General features: G+C 41.5%; 1 protein-coding gene across 1 annotated transcript; it reads right to left on the bottom strand.

The window, feature by feature from the left end:
* Nucleotides 1-373: 373 nt before the first annotated feature.
* On the bottom strand, nucleotides 374-16,185 carry LOC136014316 (p53 apoptosis effector related to PMP-22-like). Its single transcript, XM_065679103.1, has 3 exons — nucleotides 15,792-16,185; nucleotides 2,462-2,605; nucleotides 374-2,204 (listed from the first exon to the last, which is right to left on the bottom strand). The coding sequence occupies exons 1-3, from the start codon at nucleotides 16,000-16,002 to the stop codon at nucleotides 1,990-1,992; spliced, it is 570 nt and encodes a 189-aa protein (XP_065535175.1). The 5' UTR covers nucleotides 16,003-16,185; the 3' UTR covers nucleotides 374-1,989.
* Between the last annotated feature and the right edge of the window lie 680 nt (nucleotides 16,186-16,865).

Below are 16,865 nucleotides of genomic sequence, written 5' to 3'. Positions count from 1 at the left end.
TTGAAGCAAAAACTTCAAGCACGTCAGCACTGGCTTCCTATTTGGTGAACGTGAGTGTATTACCCTCCCTCCCAAAAGGAGCTGTAGCACACTATAGCAGAGAACTGTGCTGCATGTCACCCCATTGACCATGAGCAAACAGACCACGTCCTCTACTGTCATGTACTTGTGAACAAGACCTCAGGAGACAGCCAAAATAAATAGGAGTGAAGAGTAACAGTCTGTCATGATGCTAGATTTGTAAGTTACTCTCCCCTCTCAAAATCCAGTCAGTGTATCCAGGTGCTCAAAGCTGGTGCCTGACAAGAGGAGGTGTTGAGGGCTTCCACACTTCCCCCACACTTAGTAGAGAACAAAAGCTCAGACTCATCACTGAAACAATACATTGATACCATTATTTATTAGGTATAATAAGCATAATAAAAAATTTATAATATTTTTCCTGAACAGATCATATTACACAAAGACTTGCAAGCCATTTTATATAAACTGCTTTCTCAACTCTATTGCATTTTCTTATCCTTCCAATTAGGAAACATCTTCATGTATTTGCAAGTTCTTGTCTTACTATTCCTTTATGCATCTACTCTCCCCACTGGTCTGATACATCTCTCATGTTTATTGATCAAAGTTAGAAGACAAGACACTCCATAAAAGTGAACAAAGTTAACTGCTTAAAAAAGAACCCTACAGGTTAAGTCTGGTGTCTTTATTAATTTCAGCTACCCAGAGCTTCTACTAAAAATGTTTTTTATCCCTCATTCTTTGCAGTAAAGACATTTGGCAGGGTACGCATAGTTACAAAATTGCAGATGAGTTACAAGGTAATAAACCTCTGTAGCTAAGGATTTTCATAAGATTTATTTCTCCTTATAGCAAAATTATCAATTTTTTCACTGAAGAAAAGAAATGGAGCATTATAAAGTCAGGGTTAACAAGGCAGAAACCAGCAGAGGCTTGAGAATACTTCATTGCTTGCAGTATATTGATGCAGCACTGTGAAGCGTGAGATTCTGAAATGTGCTTTATGACATGATTTTCTCTATGAGAGCCTTAGTATAAGATGGTAAGGGGTACTTATACATTTTACAGTAATGTACAACAGTATAGCTCTGCTTGAGTCCTTCCTAACCCTTCTACACTGGATAAAAGGGCTGGACCAGTATAGCAGAGCTTTTTGAAGCCATAGATCTTGATACAGCAGTTAAAAGAGGCAGATGATCATAAAGAAAGCCACACCAGGAGTCTCTTCAAGCCAGGTTGCAGGGGTGGCTTGAAATCCCCTCTGCCTGCTCTGTGCTGGCCGTATCAATGGCACACCAGGTTTTTTAAGTTTACTGAAGGTCCTTTCTTACTCTTACAGATATTTAGAAATAAATACTTACACTCCACATGGGTGGGTAAAAGTAAAGATCCTAGCTTTGGTAGGGGGCTTCTCTCATCCTTATCCTACCCTGTCCCTAAGTCTTCAGTGAATGAATGAGAAATGGAAGCAAAGCTATGAAGTGCTGGCTGACTAATTTACTACTCTGGCAGTCAATGCCTAAAGGTATTTGGCTTCTTTAAAAATGTGCAATATCTTCAGGATAAAGATAGTACATACAAAGGGGGGGTAGGGGGTTGGGGTCTTCCTTTCCTTCAGGAAGATGTTATATATTGTTTAGTTTATTGGCAGTTTAAAAAGCTTTTCTGAATTTAATTAGAAATATGAATGCATTTAAGTTGCAGTGGAATGCACACGTACCTCACTCATAGGAATGAATGGAGAAACACAAGTGTTTTTAATGTTTAGACTTTACCTAACCAACCCACATCAACTATGAAGGTCCAAAATAGAGCGGATAACTTTATTGTGGAATTCCAGTATAATTTTTCTGCACACATTCGAAAAGTTTCCAGCCTTTTCTACTAACATACAATGACAATATTCTGGAAAATGTAGCTGGTCTGTCAGATATCCCTGGAATATAAACACTTTTTTCCTGGTGCTTACGGGGAAGAGTAAAAATATGTGGGCTTCACATTACCCAAGATCTGATCTTCGTAGTTAGGAAGGCAGCAGAAGAAGAATCCCAAGCATATTTCCATAATGGCAGTGGTCCAGCCAAAGCCATAGGCCCAGCTGAACATATTGATTCCCGTCATTTCAATTTCAGTTGAGAACTTTACTGGATAAATAACCAGGCCCATAATGGAGAATACAGCTGAAGAAACAGAAGAAAACAAAAATGTTTAAGCTAACACCCATCACGTTGCCTACCTCCATAACCACCTGTAGCTAAACCCACCCGTGTTTTGGAGGATTTGAAAATTGGTCCACTGCCTTGACAGACTTTGTATTATTTGCCATAGAGAGCTCAGGTGCACACAAAGACTTGGGCATAGAATCAACCAAGGGAAATACCAGTTCTAGTATGGATATACCTGCACAAGCTAAACTTGACTTCATATACTGCCTTACCAGCGACAAAAAGCAACCCTCCAATCCCGCGTATGAAGTTGAATCGAAGTGTGTCAATAGCAAATGCTATGATGGCCAGAGCGAAACAAATGACTAGAAGTATAAAGCCAACCAGGTACGTTGCAGCCGCAGCTCTTCCCCAAGCTGAAATCAGAAGGAAGACACATTAGAAAAGAACAAAAATATCCCTTGCAATGCTTTTCTCTGGTTTACAATGAAAGGCTAATTTTAAATAAATGGGAGAAGGTCAGCTCCCAAAAAGGAAAGCATGGGAGGTTTCTCTTCTTTCATAGGTGAACACTGTAGTTCCACAAAAAGCCATTCACTCAGTGCAGAATGCATTAAAAATGCCAGCTTTGACCTCTCATACAGAACGCAAGGGGGCTTGTGCGCAAGGCTCTTCTTAAGATTTAACTATTACGAATGAAGATAAAATGTCTAAATAAAATGTCTAAATGTTCAATAACAAATGTCATTACCTAAGCAGATGCCATAAAAGCAGCAGCATTTTGGAAAGAGAATTGGACAGTCCCTGAAACTAACTAAATTCTTCCTTTAAAAAAAAGTGTGTGTACAAATGCTCATACCACACTGGCATGCAAAGTTAAAGGTATGGCAATAGTCTATAAATGTCAAAAGTTAATGGTTTCTGTCTTTGCAGCCTTTGTTTATCTCTGTATCTTAAATGGAGCTAAAGATCTGGAGTCTATTTTGTAGGGAAATTTGGCCTCTGTTTTTGATCCAAAGTCAAAACTGCTTCATTTTGAAAAGCTTGTTCAGGATACTTTCATTTTCAAATTATATATCTATGTTCTAACATGTCTGAGGAAAGCGTATCATGCTAGCATAAGAACTGGGAAAAAAAGATATTTATTCAGCGTTTTATGTCTGGAGGGGCAACTACTGCTCAAAGAAATCAAAGTGTCTCCTCTCTGGAATGTAAAAAGCCTATTCTGGTGATTTTAAAATGGTGTATGTAGATGGAGTAGGCAGTGAAAGTCTACTGGGCATCTACAGACTTCACCTCATGGCCTATACTATGCACTTGTAGGGTATCAGCTTCTAACCACATATATACAGCAGCAGTGCTGAAAAATTGTCGCAGCTCAAACAAACTCAACTATAATTACACCTCAAACGCGGTACACACTGTTCAGTAAAAGTTCACCCTGGAACCGAGCAAATTAAGATTATTGATACCCAGTAACCTGCCAACTAGTTTACTTCAAACGTGCAAGTAATAAAACGCGAAGTGTCCTACCTTTCCCCCTGGCAAGTGCCAGGTAGGTACGAAAGCCACCATTCAAGTGCTCAACCTCTCTTCTCCCAGGATGCACACCACCTCTGCTATCAGACTAAAAAAAATGCATCAGGATTTTCCTACTCTACTTTTCTTCTGATCTGCCCATAAAAACCAATTTCCTTCTTTGTTTGCTTTTCACCATCCCCCCATGCTTTCACCATCCCCCTGCTCCTTTCTAGCTATTGCACTATATTTGCAGGTTTATGTTGTGTCTTTTTGCTTCCTAATGCAAAAAAGTTTCTTTCTGCTTTTTAACTGCTTTGTTTTTCCTGTAAGCAGGCAGATGACTGAGAAGACAGAAAGCGACAGCAAAGATGTGCCTACATTTCATTTCCAAGCCCAGTATTTTAAGCCAAATTCTTCTCTCAGGGAGTTTACAGGAGGCTTGGAGGTAAAATATGCAATGTGGAAGTGCAGGTGAGAGGGCAGCACTTCAGGCAGAGTATCAAAGGAAACAGTCAGGAAGAGGAATTTAATGCACTGCCACAGTTCAATTCATCCTTGTTGAGGATGCTCCTAGTCCCAGCCTCTCTGCCACCCCTCTAAAATGGCAAAAAAAAGGGGCACCTGGCCATAAAAGAAGTTGCTCAGCAGCACTGATGTCACTGCTCTTGATTACAAGATCCACAGTTTCTGGCAGGAGGGTGAAATGACATCTAGAGGTGATGGTTTCTGTTAGGTGTACAACTGCTTGTGGTTAAGTGCAAAACCCATGGGCACAGGGATGTCTGTTTCCCAGAGCAGACTCAGGAAGCAGTGAGGCGCCACAAGACCTGGTGTGCGCTTCACCTCACTGTCACCACCACTGCAGTGGGCAGCACACGGTCTGCCAAAGCTCAGTCTTGCTTCCCAAGAGCAGCTGATGGCACAGCATCATTGCCCTGGGTGGGAGCATTGCCCGGGGTGGGAGCATCACCTGGGCTGGGGGCTCAGCCATGTGCAGCGGCACCTTGCCCATGCCACCATTTCACTTCTCTGCCGGGCTGGCGGAGGTGTTTCTCCCGAAGTAGTGTTACCAATGCAGTGACTGTATGAAGGCAGATTGTGTGCGCACCCAGCCCACCAGGCATTGGCTATATGGCAAGCAGAGACATGCTGTTGCAGGATGCTTACATCTTTAGGAGGCATTGCTTAATTGCCTAAAGCCAACTTTGTGACTCACATTTCTGCAGAAGAGAAAAAATATTAACTCGATGTTGAAAGAAAACCAACACGCAGCTCTGAGCAAGACAATAGGATTTCATGGAAGATTCACTATGAGCTTTTTGGGGAGATTAATACCCTGACTTCATCTGTCCTTTACAAACAGTGGCAGTCATCAGTAGCCTAAGACAACAGTGCGCAAACACCTTACCTTTCTGGGGTAAAAGGTAGCAAAAGCTTCATGTAGCAATAATTGCAATTGTTTTTATATCTGAGATACTTATTTTCCCTTGTGCCAGCCAGAAGCATTACAGTAGCTTAGCGTCTTTACCAATAGAACAGACTTACAATTCTGTAAAAATGCCAGAATTAGAAGGATTAAACTGATCAGAAAACATTGACAAGGGAGTGGCTAATCTGGTCCCAGATATTTTCTTATCTTCCCATGATGTGCGTTTGTTTTGCTTTAACATAAAGCAAAAAAACATTGAAGAAATGTTCTAACTGCAAAGCTCTTTCTTAAAAATGTGAACTCCAGGACAAAAAAATCACCTCAGGTGCAACACCAACTCCAGGTATACTTGACTGTAGAGAGGGCGGGTGAAAGCTGAAAGTCCCCCTGTCGTCAGAACAGAAATAGAAGGAGCAGCAGCTTACAGGACATCAAATTGCATCTGTGTAAATATTCAGCTATTTGCGAGATCTGTTTTCTCAGCCCCCCAAAACGGCAGTGAGGTTTTGGCTGTTCAAGAGTTAAAAGGTGCTTCTTGTGTTTATGCAAGAGTGTCTTTGAATAACAGCAGGATCCTGTGACACTTCTGTGCCAGTCCTATTTCTCCCTTTTCCAGCTCCTCTATCAGCTGGAAGTACACCAATTAACACTATGGAAGAGCTTGTAGGAAGCTACACACCATCTTGAAAACTCTTTCTAGCAGGCAATTTTCTGAGCAATTTTGTCTTAAAATAAGGCTTTGCTAACCCAAATGGGTAAAAGGACCCATGTTTTTATGCTTATCACAAGCAGAGGAAGGGCAGTGCTTCTATTTACAGTGCTTTGTGTATCAGTCAGCAGTGATTTCTGAGGCTCTGGCTACTCACAGTGAATGCAGTAATAGGTAACTACTGGAAAATGAAAATAAGGGCCTGCCTTTTAGAACTCCCTTCTGTGTGAGAAGCACCCCCTGAGCTAATTTAGAGACCAGAAAGAGCCCACCCATGCCATTACAGAGCTCACTGCAGCTTATGAGCAAGATAATTAGCTGAGACAGTGTACAGTAACGATGCAGCTTTATTACTTTGCTATTAAAGCTAACTCAGTTCAGAGGTAGAATGACTACTTCTTGTATTGCACCACCTAAACACATTGCTGACTGCAGCCAAAGGGAAGCTGACGGACTTCATAATAGATCCAGGACTTCAAGAGTGCCTCCAGTTTCCTGCCTTCCTGATTTTACTCCCTCACGTTTTCCAATTCGCAAAGGTGTAAACACTGCCTGTGCTTCACACATAAGGAAGTAAACTTCCCTGCTCAGCAGCAAGTTGAGCCAAAAGTTTGAATCACCAGATCTACTCTTTCCTTAGTCTGCTGCATTGTGCTCTAAATGGTGCCTTCCAAAAACAGCTGTCACACCTTGAAAATGGCATGTGAAGTCTGCTTTCCCCATGACAGATACAAGTTTCTGTGTTTCTGATGTATGTGGTTCAAAACATGGGAAAACATTAACAATTATGCTCTCATGTTTTTCTTGATCTGGTACCACCAAACCACATGAACTGCTGTGTCTCTCTTTTTGAGTGACGTTTTCTGAAAGCAACCCCAGAGAGTTCAAGAAGTACTTCACCTGGTCTAATCAATAAGGAAATACTTCTCCAAATGTTCCTCCTGGCTTGAAGTTAAATACACAGCTAGCACAATAAACAATAAATGTTTATTGCCAGCTCACAGACCCCAGCAATTACCAGGTTCTTGCTGACTGATCATTTTAACGCAACAGCCACTGCAGTGCATTGTCCAGCAATTTGAGGAAGGACAGTTTAAATTCAAAAGAAACAGCGGGTGGAGGGAAGAAAATGTAACAGACTAATATTTTGCTTTGCTATCCTTCATACCACCAAGGGAAAGAAAGACAAACCCTGCAGTTCTAGCTCCAGTCTTGCAAAGCAATTCCTACAAGAACAAAAATCTGCCAGGGTGATGATTCATCTCTGTGTCGTAAGTAATGAGAATGTTTCTGGGCTGAGTTTGCAGAGCCCAACCTGTTTTACATCTCTCTGATTAAAGGGAAAGAGCATTATTTTGGAAACAAAACCGAACTCACTTAGGTTTCTCAACCTGATGCTCTTCATCAGGGTGTGGTGAACTCGGCAGTGCACACGCTTCACTTCGAAAAGGAGCTGCTTTGGCCAGGTTTTATCTATTTCATTTTGGTTTGCTCTCTTTAAGTATCTTTTCATGTGAAAGTGTGCATGTCTGCAGCAGAACATGTGCTCTCCTAAGCCTGAAACTTAAGATGGTCCATCAAACTCATAAACCCACACTTCAATTTATCAGCTGAAGAGTAACAAGCTGTTGGTGCGTATGCAAGCCACTGTCATCCAGGACTCTGGATTCCCCTTGTTATCTGTGCAACAGTGAACAGAAATCCTATGTGCTGGAAATCAAGACTCTGAAACATGCCGGCTACAGGGAATTTCTGTGCCCTTTTGTAAACAAGTGAACACTGAAATCTTTGCAAGTATTTGCTGATCACATGAGCTGGCATTGAAATACCAGCGTCCATGTGTTTGCACATAGATAGAAAAATCAGAAACTATTAAAAACGGCTTCTTCTGAATAAACTGCATGTGCAAACTGAAAGCTATTGACTGAAAATAATTTCAAAGGAGTGCTATACAAATGAAGAAAACCACATGTTAGTCATGGATTATTTATTAACAGAATAAAATGAGGAGAAAAAAGCAATAACATGATTGGATGTGTATTATTCTCTGAGCTTCTATCTCTATTGCATCTGGACCATTCTCAGAACAACTGCATTCTCTGAGTATCTTTCCCAGCAGGAGTCAGTACTGGATGCACTCTGGATGTACAGTAATCTGGGGTTTTTTTGGTGTGAGTTCATATGTGAAATACAAATTTTTTTTGTCCTTTTTGACATCCTTTTTGGTAACTCCATTCCTTTTCCCCTGGCATAACTTCTTTAGGATGGATATGAATTTCTCATTTAATAGCAAGGCATTAGCTCATAACATGCAGCCTTTTTCATGTGAACAGTAACCAGCTTTTACCTTGCCACTAAAGAGACAACCATAGAAACAGAGAATGACCTATTTAGGTTCACACTAAGATAATGTCATTGAAAAAGTTTCTCAGTGATTAGTAGCAGGTCCCATATAAGTGAGAAAGGATTAGAACTTTAGAACAATTGCCCCATAATAATGATTTTAAATTACAACTGTAAGGAAAAGAAACTTTACGCATAGGCCATTTATCAATAAAACACAGGATATATTAGCAGAAAGCTGTGTCTTCGCCAAAGCTTAAAGTAATAGCTCAGTTTGGCTTGGTGGGCTTAACTGCCTCTAAAGCAAAAGCTTAATTCCCCACCACTGGCTTCACCACCAGCAAAAGTACACCAGCAAAGCGTGTATCCAAGGTTTTATGTACTTCTGCAAACCTCTCACTGAGGTAAGCAACTCAACTTAGAAGCTATTCTGACTTGAAATAAAGGGGAGGAGCAACTACATCCTAAGGGAGTGGTTCAAATGCATCTCATCATGCGTCCAAGCATGTACAGACAGGCTTGACTTAGAAGCTGGCTTCTGCAGATCTTGTATTAATGAGGGCTGCTCCCTGATGCTTACTTAGCACTAGGGGAGCAGAAGTGGCAGAGGGCATAGAGCCATCATCAAAGGGAACACCAAGGGAGTAAGTTGGCTATTAAAAATAATGTGCACACAGTGTCTCAAAATTAAAGGTTTGCTCATGAGAGTAGTCAGGGAGTACCCCTGTCTCACGTTATCTTCAGAAGGAGTTGCACATGTTGAGAACACCTTGAGATTAAAGCTTCATCTTACACACTTACATGTTATAATATTTTTTCCTCCTATTTTTTTCTATTTATCTAAAATTAAAGCAGGATTTCTTACACTTCGTGTGTGTATGGGGATTAGGAGCGTAGGTAAATAAAACAGGTAAGGTGTTGATTAATAAGGAGATCTCCATAAACTCAGTTAATCAGAGTAGCAAGACGTACCTGCTCCCTAACTACCCCTGAGTTAAAGGTGGTTTAAAATATTTAATGCAAATTAAACAGAATCAATTTCCATGATAATAGAGGCTATGAACAAGGACTTTTATTTGACAGAGCAGAGTGGAACCTTTCCAAAAGAATCTTTTTAAGTTTTATATTCCCAGGACCATTTGAGGCTGAAGAACACTGAATTTACATCCCATTTCTGTAGGCACCAAGAATTGTTCCTACTCTTCATCCACAGTTTTCAACTGTGAGCAAACTTTGTTCTGAAACCTTGCTGAAAGTTGCCTTTTGCACTAGGTATTTGCTCTCTGACAGAGAGCTGCTGTGAATCTGGATTCAATTTTCTGTTAGAAGTAAAATTGTACCATTTGCAAAAGAAAAACACCAACATATAAGCAGGAATGGTACTTTGTGATCATGAAATACATCATAAGCTATATTTACTGTTCTTGTGAATGAAATAGCTTTTACAATGCATCCTGAAAGTCTTCATCACTTGCTGTTTATTGCTGATGGGGTTGTTAATGAACTGCACAGAAACTTCTAAACTTGAGGGCTGGTTTGGGCACAGTGTGCATATTCAACATAATAGGTGACATTAAATGTATTCAATTGCAGATCAGTACTTCAGCAGGGCTGTGTGTGTGATCTGAGGTGTTAATTAGTACCAGTAGAAAGAAGCAATCAGCCTCTGAAATATAAGCTTCTCTCCCTACTCTCCAAACTACCTGGAGTTCCTGGGCATTTTCGATTGGTGAGATTTTGTAATGATACTTGACAAAGAAGAAATATGGCATTGCAATACTCAATGACTCAAGATGTTAGGTTGCTCAGAACAATGCAAACTGTCAGTGAGAACTATTATAAAAATGGGGAAAAAAAACAGTGTTTTGAGGGTTTTGTTTGTTTTCCTGTGTAACTCCTTTCCTTCTTAAGTAGCCTGACTATTTAACCCTACAGTTTAATTCAAAATCCAGCTTGTGGCCCTTATCCCTGTTCAGACTATGGATGGGTTATTATAGCCTGCTGTACCAGATAAACTCAATAAACTAGAGGAAGAGATGAGGTGAAGAGAAATGAGAGTTTAGCCACAAGTTTCCACACATTTTCAGCAGAGACACCACCCCATGTGTGTGAGTGAATGGTATCCTCTCAAGGATTTAAGGTCCTGACAGTGCAAAGCGTGGAGGATCTTCACAAAGTACTCAGCACCAGCAATTCACATCTCCTGAAGGGGAAATGAGAACCCTCAACATGATTGCTATTTTTCTACCCAATTTAACTGCAATTACTAAAGGAAGGTTTGATAATAAACTGTGGGATTCCATCTGCAATTGCTCTCTGTAGAGTTACTTGCTGAAGAGCATAACTGTTATTTAGAAGAGTCTGATTAAATGAATCTGCTACTAAATATATAAAAGGACAAACCCTAGAATTACAAGAGAAAGCATGTTAGCAATTGCAGATGAATGAAAATTGCCATGGTAATTCAATGCTCTGGGCTTGATTCCCTTCTCTTACACTTCTTTAGTAACAATGGAGTGTCTCCTACAAGCTGGGGAAAAAATCAAATGTGCTCTTTCTTTCTTGCATCAGAGTTCTTTAAGTATACTGTTGTGATATTCTCATTACTGTACACATTAAACTGAGCCTGTAATTTCTAGCATTCAAAGTTTTGAATAATGATTGAATATTCTACTTTATGAAGTAACTAATCTTATCTCTTTTCTCACCGGTTAGTCCCGGGTAATGTTACACTTTTAGGAGACTGACACATTAGGAAATTATGTGCTTCTTTATACACTCATTAAAACTGCAGGCAACCACCATATAAAAATATAACTGTTTCATGCTATGATGCAGCAGGAACATCAATAAGCTTTCATTTTCAGTTTACCATGTGTCAAAGGAGTCAAGGATTGCCCTGCAATACAGACAATGCAGAAGATGGAGGTGGTCTCCATCCTGGGCTCTCTCACATGCTTCTTTGGCATGGTCAGAACCTTCCTCAGCCTTTGTTTCCCAGCTGCAAGGATACTTTTCCAAATCTACTTGAATTTTACTAAACTCTGAAAGCTTATACGTGCAAAATCCTGGCAATAAAGGCCCCATGACTTGAATGTCCCTGCTTTAACAGCACAGTTATTTGTTTGCTTCATTCCTGTTCCTACACACAGACACCCTCACATGGCAAATAGCCACTGGGACAGCTTGCTTCTCCTCCCAGACCCTGCTGAGAGGGGCTGTCTTCCAGCCCATCCCTCTGGAAATATCCCCGTGTCACTGTGTTCACAGCACTTGCTTCGGCTTGAGCCAAGTGAGTTTCCCCATGTCTGGGATTAGGTGCTGGCTGTCAGATGTCATGGGAATGATGTGGAAGGCAAAGCAGTTTTACATAGGCAGTGTGGCAATGGGGAAACTTGGTGTCTGGTCTGCCCTGTGCCCCAGGTGTGATGAGTCACTGGTCTGCTGGAGAATTCAGTTTTCCAGAGGCAGAGCTGTGGGACCAACAATGCAAGGCCCATGGTAGGTGTAAGTACCAAGAAAAGTCCTCTGCTGCTTGGAAACTGATCATGTTGTAACATTTGTTGGGGATTTTCAGAAACTAATTTCCATTTTGTTATTCCTACATAATAATAAATGGTGCTTTATCATAGCCCTGGACCCAAAAGCCTGATATAGGCGAAGCGGAAAAAAATCTAGTCATCAATGGAGTTCTTATGAGAATAAAGCAGGATATTTCTTTCCCCAAAAAGTTATTACCTTTTGCAGCATTCCTTTATTTTGCTATCTATCCTGTAGAAATACTCATATTTGAGTATGCTCAAATATTTGCAATATTTGAAGTAATTTTGTGCATTATAATCATACTATACAAGCCGTCCTATCTTGTAGTATTGCATTAACATTCATAGACCAAAATAAAACTGGAATGAGCTAGAATACAGTTATTTGCCTGAGAGACAAGATGCAGGAAGATGTCCTTTCCGGACGGCAACATCATTCATCCCTCCACTAATCTCCACAGCCACGAAACACTCCATACATCCCAGGAAAAGGCTGAAATTGCATACTAGGATGTGAAAACAACTGAAGATCTGAATTCCGCTTGTCATGTGGAAAGGCCTTTTCCTGACATTTTCACCAAGATCTCTGCCACAGGTTAAGGAGCTGGCCACTTTAACCTAAAATTAAAGCTTTAAGCTTGCAGTTGTTTTGATGGCAGTAGCTGCACATGGAAGAGCTGTAGGGCCAGGGGTAATATAAGATGGGGCAAGCATACCCGCAAGTTTTCTATCTGACTGTGAATCATATTGAGACTAATAAAATAAAATCAGTTATTTTCCTCCAACCAAACCCATGCATGTTTAAACATCTTCAAAACCTGCAGTGGAATATATTACACACTGAAAAAGTGTTTCAGGTCTGCAAGACACACCTTGTTCAAGAGAATTTATATAGCCAAATATCAAGAAAAACAAAGGAAGACCGGGAATACTGTGCCAGCTTCATGAAGGGATTTAACCTATGTGTTTTCTTTACAAGCTCAGCCGTGTCCCAGACATAGATTCCATATTGTGCTCATTATCTATCATGAAAGTCTTTGCCTTTGTAAAGGCTCAAGCATGTTATAAGCTTGAGACCTTTATTCCAAGTCTCAGAACATTGCAGAGCTACAGTTTGCATCTCTCAGTCCCTCGTCCTAAACTCCATGCATTTCAAATAAGTTCCCTAAAGCACTAGATGTTTTTCCCTAGAAAGTTCTGTTTACTGGAGCTAAATATGCTTGAAGAGCAAAAGACTTCTGGTAAAGACTAGATGAGTATGATATGGTTAAAGTAGATCTGAACCCTTGGAGAAGATCCACTCCAATGAAACATTCGACCTTCTTCCCTTCCAAATATTCCCTTCTGTGCATGTTCCTATGTTAAGCCAAACAGCAGAGATTCAAGGGAAATTACAAACGTTGCAAGTGGAGAATTTGATTTGAATTTTCACATTATACCGAACAACTTGGAAGAACGTTACAATTATACCTAGTTTTGATAGGATGAAAACATCAGTAGTGGAGTAAGATAACTAAATTGTCCAAGTCATGATGAGAATATTTGCTGGAAGCTTCTGGGATACCCATGTGTATCACATATGTCAGTGAAACCATTCCCGAAGGAAGACCATGTTTTGGAACCTGCCCACCCTGTGGCAGATGAGGTAGTGAAGCTGAGAGTAAAGCTCAGAGGAAACAAGATGGGAACTATGGAATAGAGGAGGAGAAAGAGAGCATTCATATCAGGAAACATGGGAAACACTTCTGTCCTTTCTGTTTACATCATGGCTTTTGTCTCCGTACTGAGGAAGGCGTGTAATTACACTTTGTTTATGCAGCAGTGTGTTTAGCTTGGCACAAGACAAAGCTAAATATCCCACAGAACATGATGCTGAATGCTTGTTTCATATGACCTTTCTGGAGCGCTGTGGACAAACGTGATCTCAGAATTATCAAAACCCTATGTTTCACAGAGGCAGGTAGAATCAGGCTTAGCACAAGACCTGGATGCTCACAAATGAGATGCTGTCTCATGGTCTCATCTTTTGGGTGAAATCCAAGACCAGCATCAGGCAAATGCACCCTGCATGAGGAAAGGCAGAAGCCCCAGAATCCAAACCTCACACCAACTGAGGAAGAAAAGCATGGTATGAAAAATGGAGAACAGGACTGGATCTGAATACATCTCACAGTCAGGTCTTCAACCCTTTTATGGGTCAGGGTAACCCACCCCTGCAATGGCCAAGATCCACATTGTAATAGCATAATCTTGCATAGGCAGAATCCTGGCAGCGTAATCCCCTGTCACTCAGTTTATGTATACATTTTTTACACATAGGCTTTACATATTGTCCCATTGGCTAAATGACTCCATTGTCCTAGACATATCTTCCTTTTACACCTGAAAATTTTATCCAGGAGGATTTTGAGGATTTACTAGAAGTAAGGTAAAAGCTCAAAGAGGTCCAATGATAACTGCATGCTCACCGAGAGCACAATGCAGCCATACAGCACATGAACAGTATTTCTAATGCTTCCAGAAGCATCTCCAATTGAGAATATTCTGCCTGTGTGTACTAAGTCAAACATTTCTGTGTTAGTGCAGGACTTATTGTGGATGTGGTTCACGGTAGCCACAGACACTGTGGCATAGTTCACACAGAGGATGACCTCCCTGGTTTGTCTGTAGGTGCTGTCCAGTGAGAAACTGCTTACAACTGCTGAATTTAAGCACGTCAGAGTGAGGCAGGATAAGGAAGGAAGTGAAATACCAAACAATTGTGTAAGACCTGAAAACAAGTTGAAACTTTTCTTGTATTATCAAGAGAAGCAAGGTAAAACTTCTTAGCATTTTCTGTCCAACCAGACCTAGCATTCATGACGCAAGACAGGGCCTAATCTGGGCATCAGGAGTCTCATGGAACTCAGGACTGAGAAAGCCTTTGTTAAGCATCATGGCCTCTCTCCTGCTCTCCAGTGCCATAAACCAGAAGCCAATTTGCTGGCTTGATCCATGCCCAGCCATAGAGCTGATGCAGGAGCTCTGAGAGCAGGACTGGGCATGATGCTTAATGGAGCTGGTTTTGTCCTGGAGCCCTACACCCACAGAGGCCTGCTACAATTAACTTGTTACAGCTGAATTTTGTGCACAGAAACCAAATATGATGAACTTCCAGGAACAATTTTCAAAAGCTGTAATAAATAATCCCCGAGATTGTTTCTGCAAGTGCTTTTACGGTCATTTTCAACAAAAGCAGTTGAGATTCTGAGCTTTAGATAAAATGCTCTTCCTTTTAATTGGAATTCACATAAATTATAAGAACACTTGAACTTTCCTCCTGGTTCACTAATCTACAGAAAAAGAGAAAAAATAAAGAAATGGGGCACATCCAGAGTGATCCTTCTTTTGGTCTATTCTCCCAGATTTGTGGTATACATCTTTTCAAGCTGAGGATTGCTGCTGGGTGGACATGTTTAATAGTATAGTTAACCAAAACTCAGTGCAAACAAGAAACCCTTTCATCTTTTAAAACTCTTTCACACGACCCACCTATCAGAGCAGTTTCAGGGCAGCATTCTGCAGCCTGACACTCCCCAGGAATATCTTCCTGCCATCTTACATTTTTACCTCCCATTTCTTGCTGGCATTCAGGACTGACTTATCACAGCAGGCTTACCCACACAACTTGCTGTTTGGGCGTTTGATCAGCAGCAGGTGTTAAGTTTTGGAAAGCAGTGATTAGTGAGAAGTTACTAGCTTCTTCTAGGAGAGGAAGAAAACATTAAAGTCTCTAATGTTTTCTACACTGGTACATTACCATGTGTGGACTTTTGTACTATGCGTCCCACCATCTAAAGCAATCAGGCTGCTTTCTGCATAGGGATGAGGGCCTTTCTCTTCTTCATTCTGTTAGTCAAAAGCCTTGAGGCATTTTAGTGACAGTCCCTATTGCCTGTAACTTCATTTATAAATGTCAAATATTAGGCAATACAGTTAGGAGAGCTGAGGGAAGGTGAGCTCAGAGATGTGTCCCACTGCTCCAGATACCACTCCCCGCCACCCCTGCAGGTGCTTACCGTAATCCATGAGGGACTCACAGGACCATTCCCCACCCTGCTCAGGTCTCCTGCAGCTCTCCCATAGCGACGCTTGGTGCACATAGGGCAAGGTCTGCGACTCCAGCCAGCCCCTGCCTGCCAGTGCAATGATACCGAAGATGACACCTATGCCGAGGAGCAGGGGTAGGATCCATCTGCACCGCGTGTAGTCAAGACCGTACTTCACCATCTTTCAGGGCAGGGGACACTGCTGGGAGGAGTACAGCCGTCTCTGCCACGAACTCAGCAGTGCAGAGCAAAGGAAGCTTCTGCAAAGCTCCCAGGAAGTGAGTACTGGCTGGTACCTATGAGCGCCTGTGCAGATGCTTGAGAAAAAGCTTTCTGAACAGGAGAAACACGGCAGGCAGGGAAAGAGGGAGGGACAGAGGAAGGAAGAGAGCTCCACCTAAATTCACATGAGTAAGAGCTGCCACTGAGCAATAACCAGTTGAGCTGGGGAGAAGCTTCCAGGCTGGGTTTATCTGTGGGATCCTCTCTGCTCTGCTGACTTGGTAACAAATCAGGTGCTGTTCACCCTGGGCACTTAACGCTTTCCTTCCTGCCACTCCCCACCAGGAGCATCTCACAGCTGTGTTTACATCTTTCTGTCTCCTAAGGGATTTGCATTATGGCAGGTGAAAACATGAGACAAACCAGGGAACTATTTGCATTAGAGGATGGCTGCTTCTGAAACTTGCCACCTGGAGGCTGAAAGCTGCCTTTCTTGGACCCCATTTAAAAATAAAATGATACCTTATTTTTTTGCAATTAAATAAAGTCGCCTAACTGCTATAAAGCTGAGATAATGAAGCATATGTGACTGGCCTCCCTTTCCCTTTCTGGACATAGCTCCAGGGAGGGGGAAATAATAAGGTTTATCATTAAAAACACAGTATGGTGTGTATATAGCCTTCATGGGAGAACAAAACCTGAGCTTTGATTTGACTGTGCCTTATGAACACTCCCTGTGCATGGCTCTGGCTGTACATGCACTGCCTGGGGCCTGTCAGAGCCTGCCTGCAGTGTGCTATGGGAGCAATGCAGAGATGAGCC

The sequence above is a fragment of the Lathamus discolor genome, chromosome 5, assembly GCF_037157495.1.
Source record: "Lathamus discolor isolate bLatDis1 chromosome 5, bLatDis1.hap1, whole genome shotgun sequence".
Classification (NCBI taxonomy): Eukaryota; Metazoa; Chordata; class Aves; order Psittaciformes; family Psittacidae; genus Lathamus; species Lathamus discolor.
The sequence above is the reverse complement of the archived record's forward strand: the minus strand, read 5'-3'. Positions and strand labels throughout refer to the sequence as shown.

What these genes read in the sequence shown, in the direction of transcription:
- LOC136014316 (XM_065679103.1), bottom strand. Translation starts at nt 16,002, where the DNA reads ATGGTGAAGTACGGTCTTGACTACACGCGGTGCAGATGGATCCTACCC. An exon ending in TGAGTCCCTCATGGATTACG is followed by an intron (nt 2,606 to 15,791) that starts GTAAGCACCTGC and finishes TTCTGATTTCAG; the next exon opens with CTTGGGGAAGAGCTGCGGCT. An exon ending in AGGGTTGCTTTTTGTCGCTG is followed by an intron (nt 2,205 to 2,461) that starts GTAAGGCAGTAT and finishes CTGTTTCTTCAG; the next exon opens with CTGTATTCTCCATTATGGGC.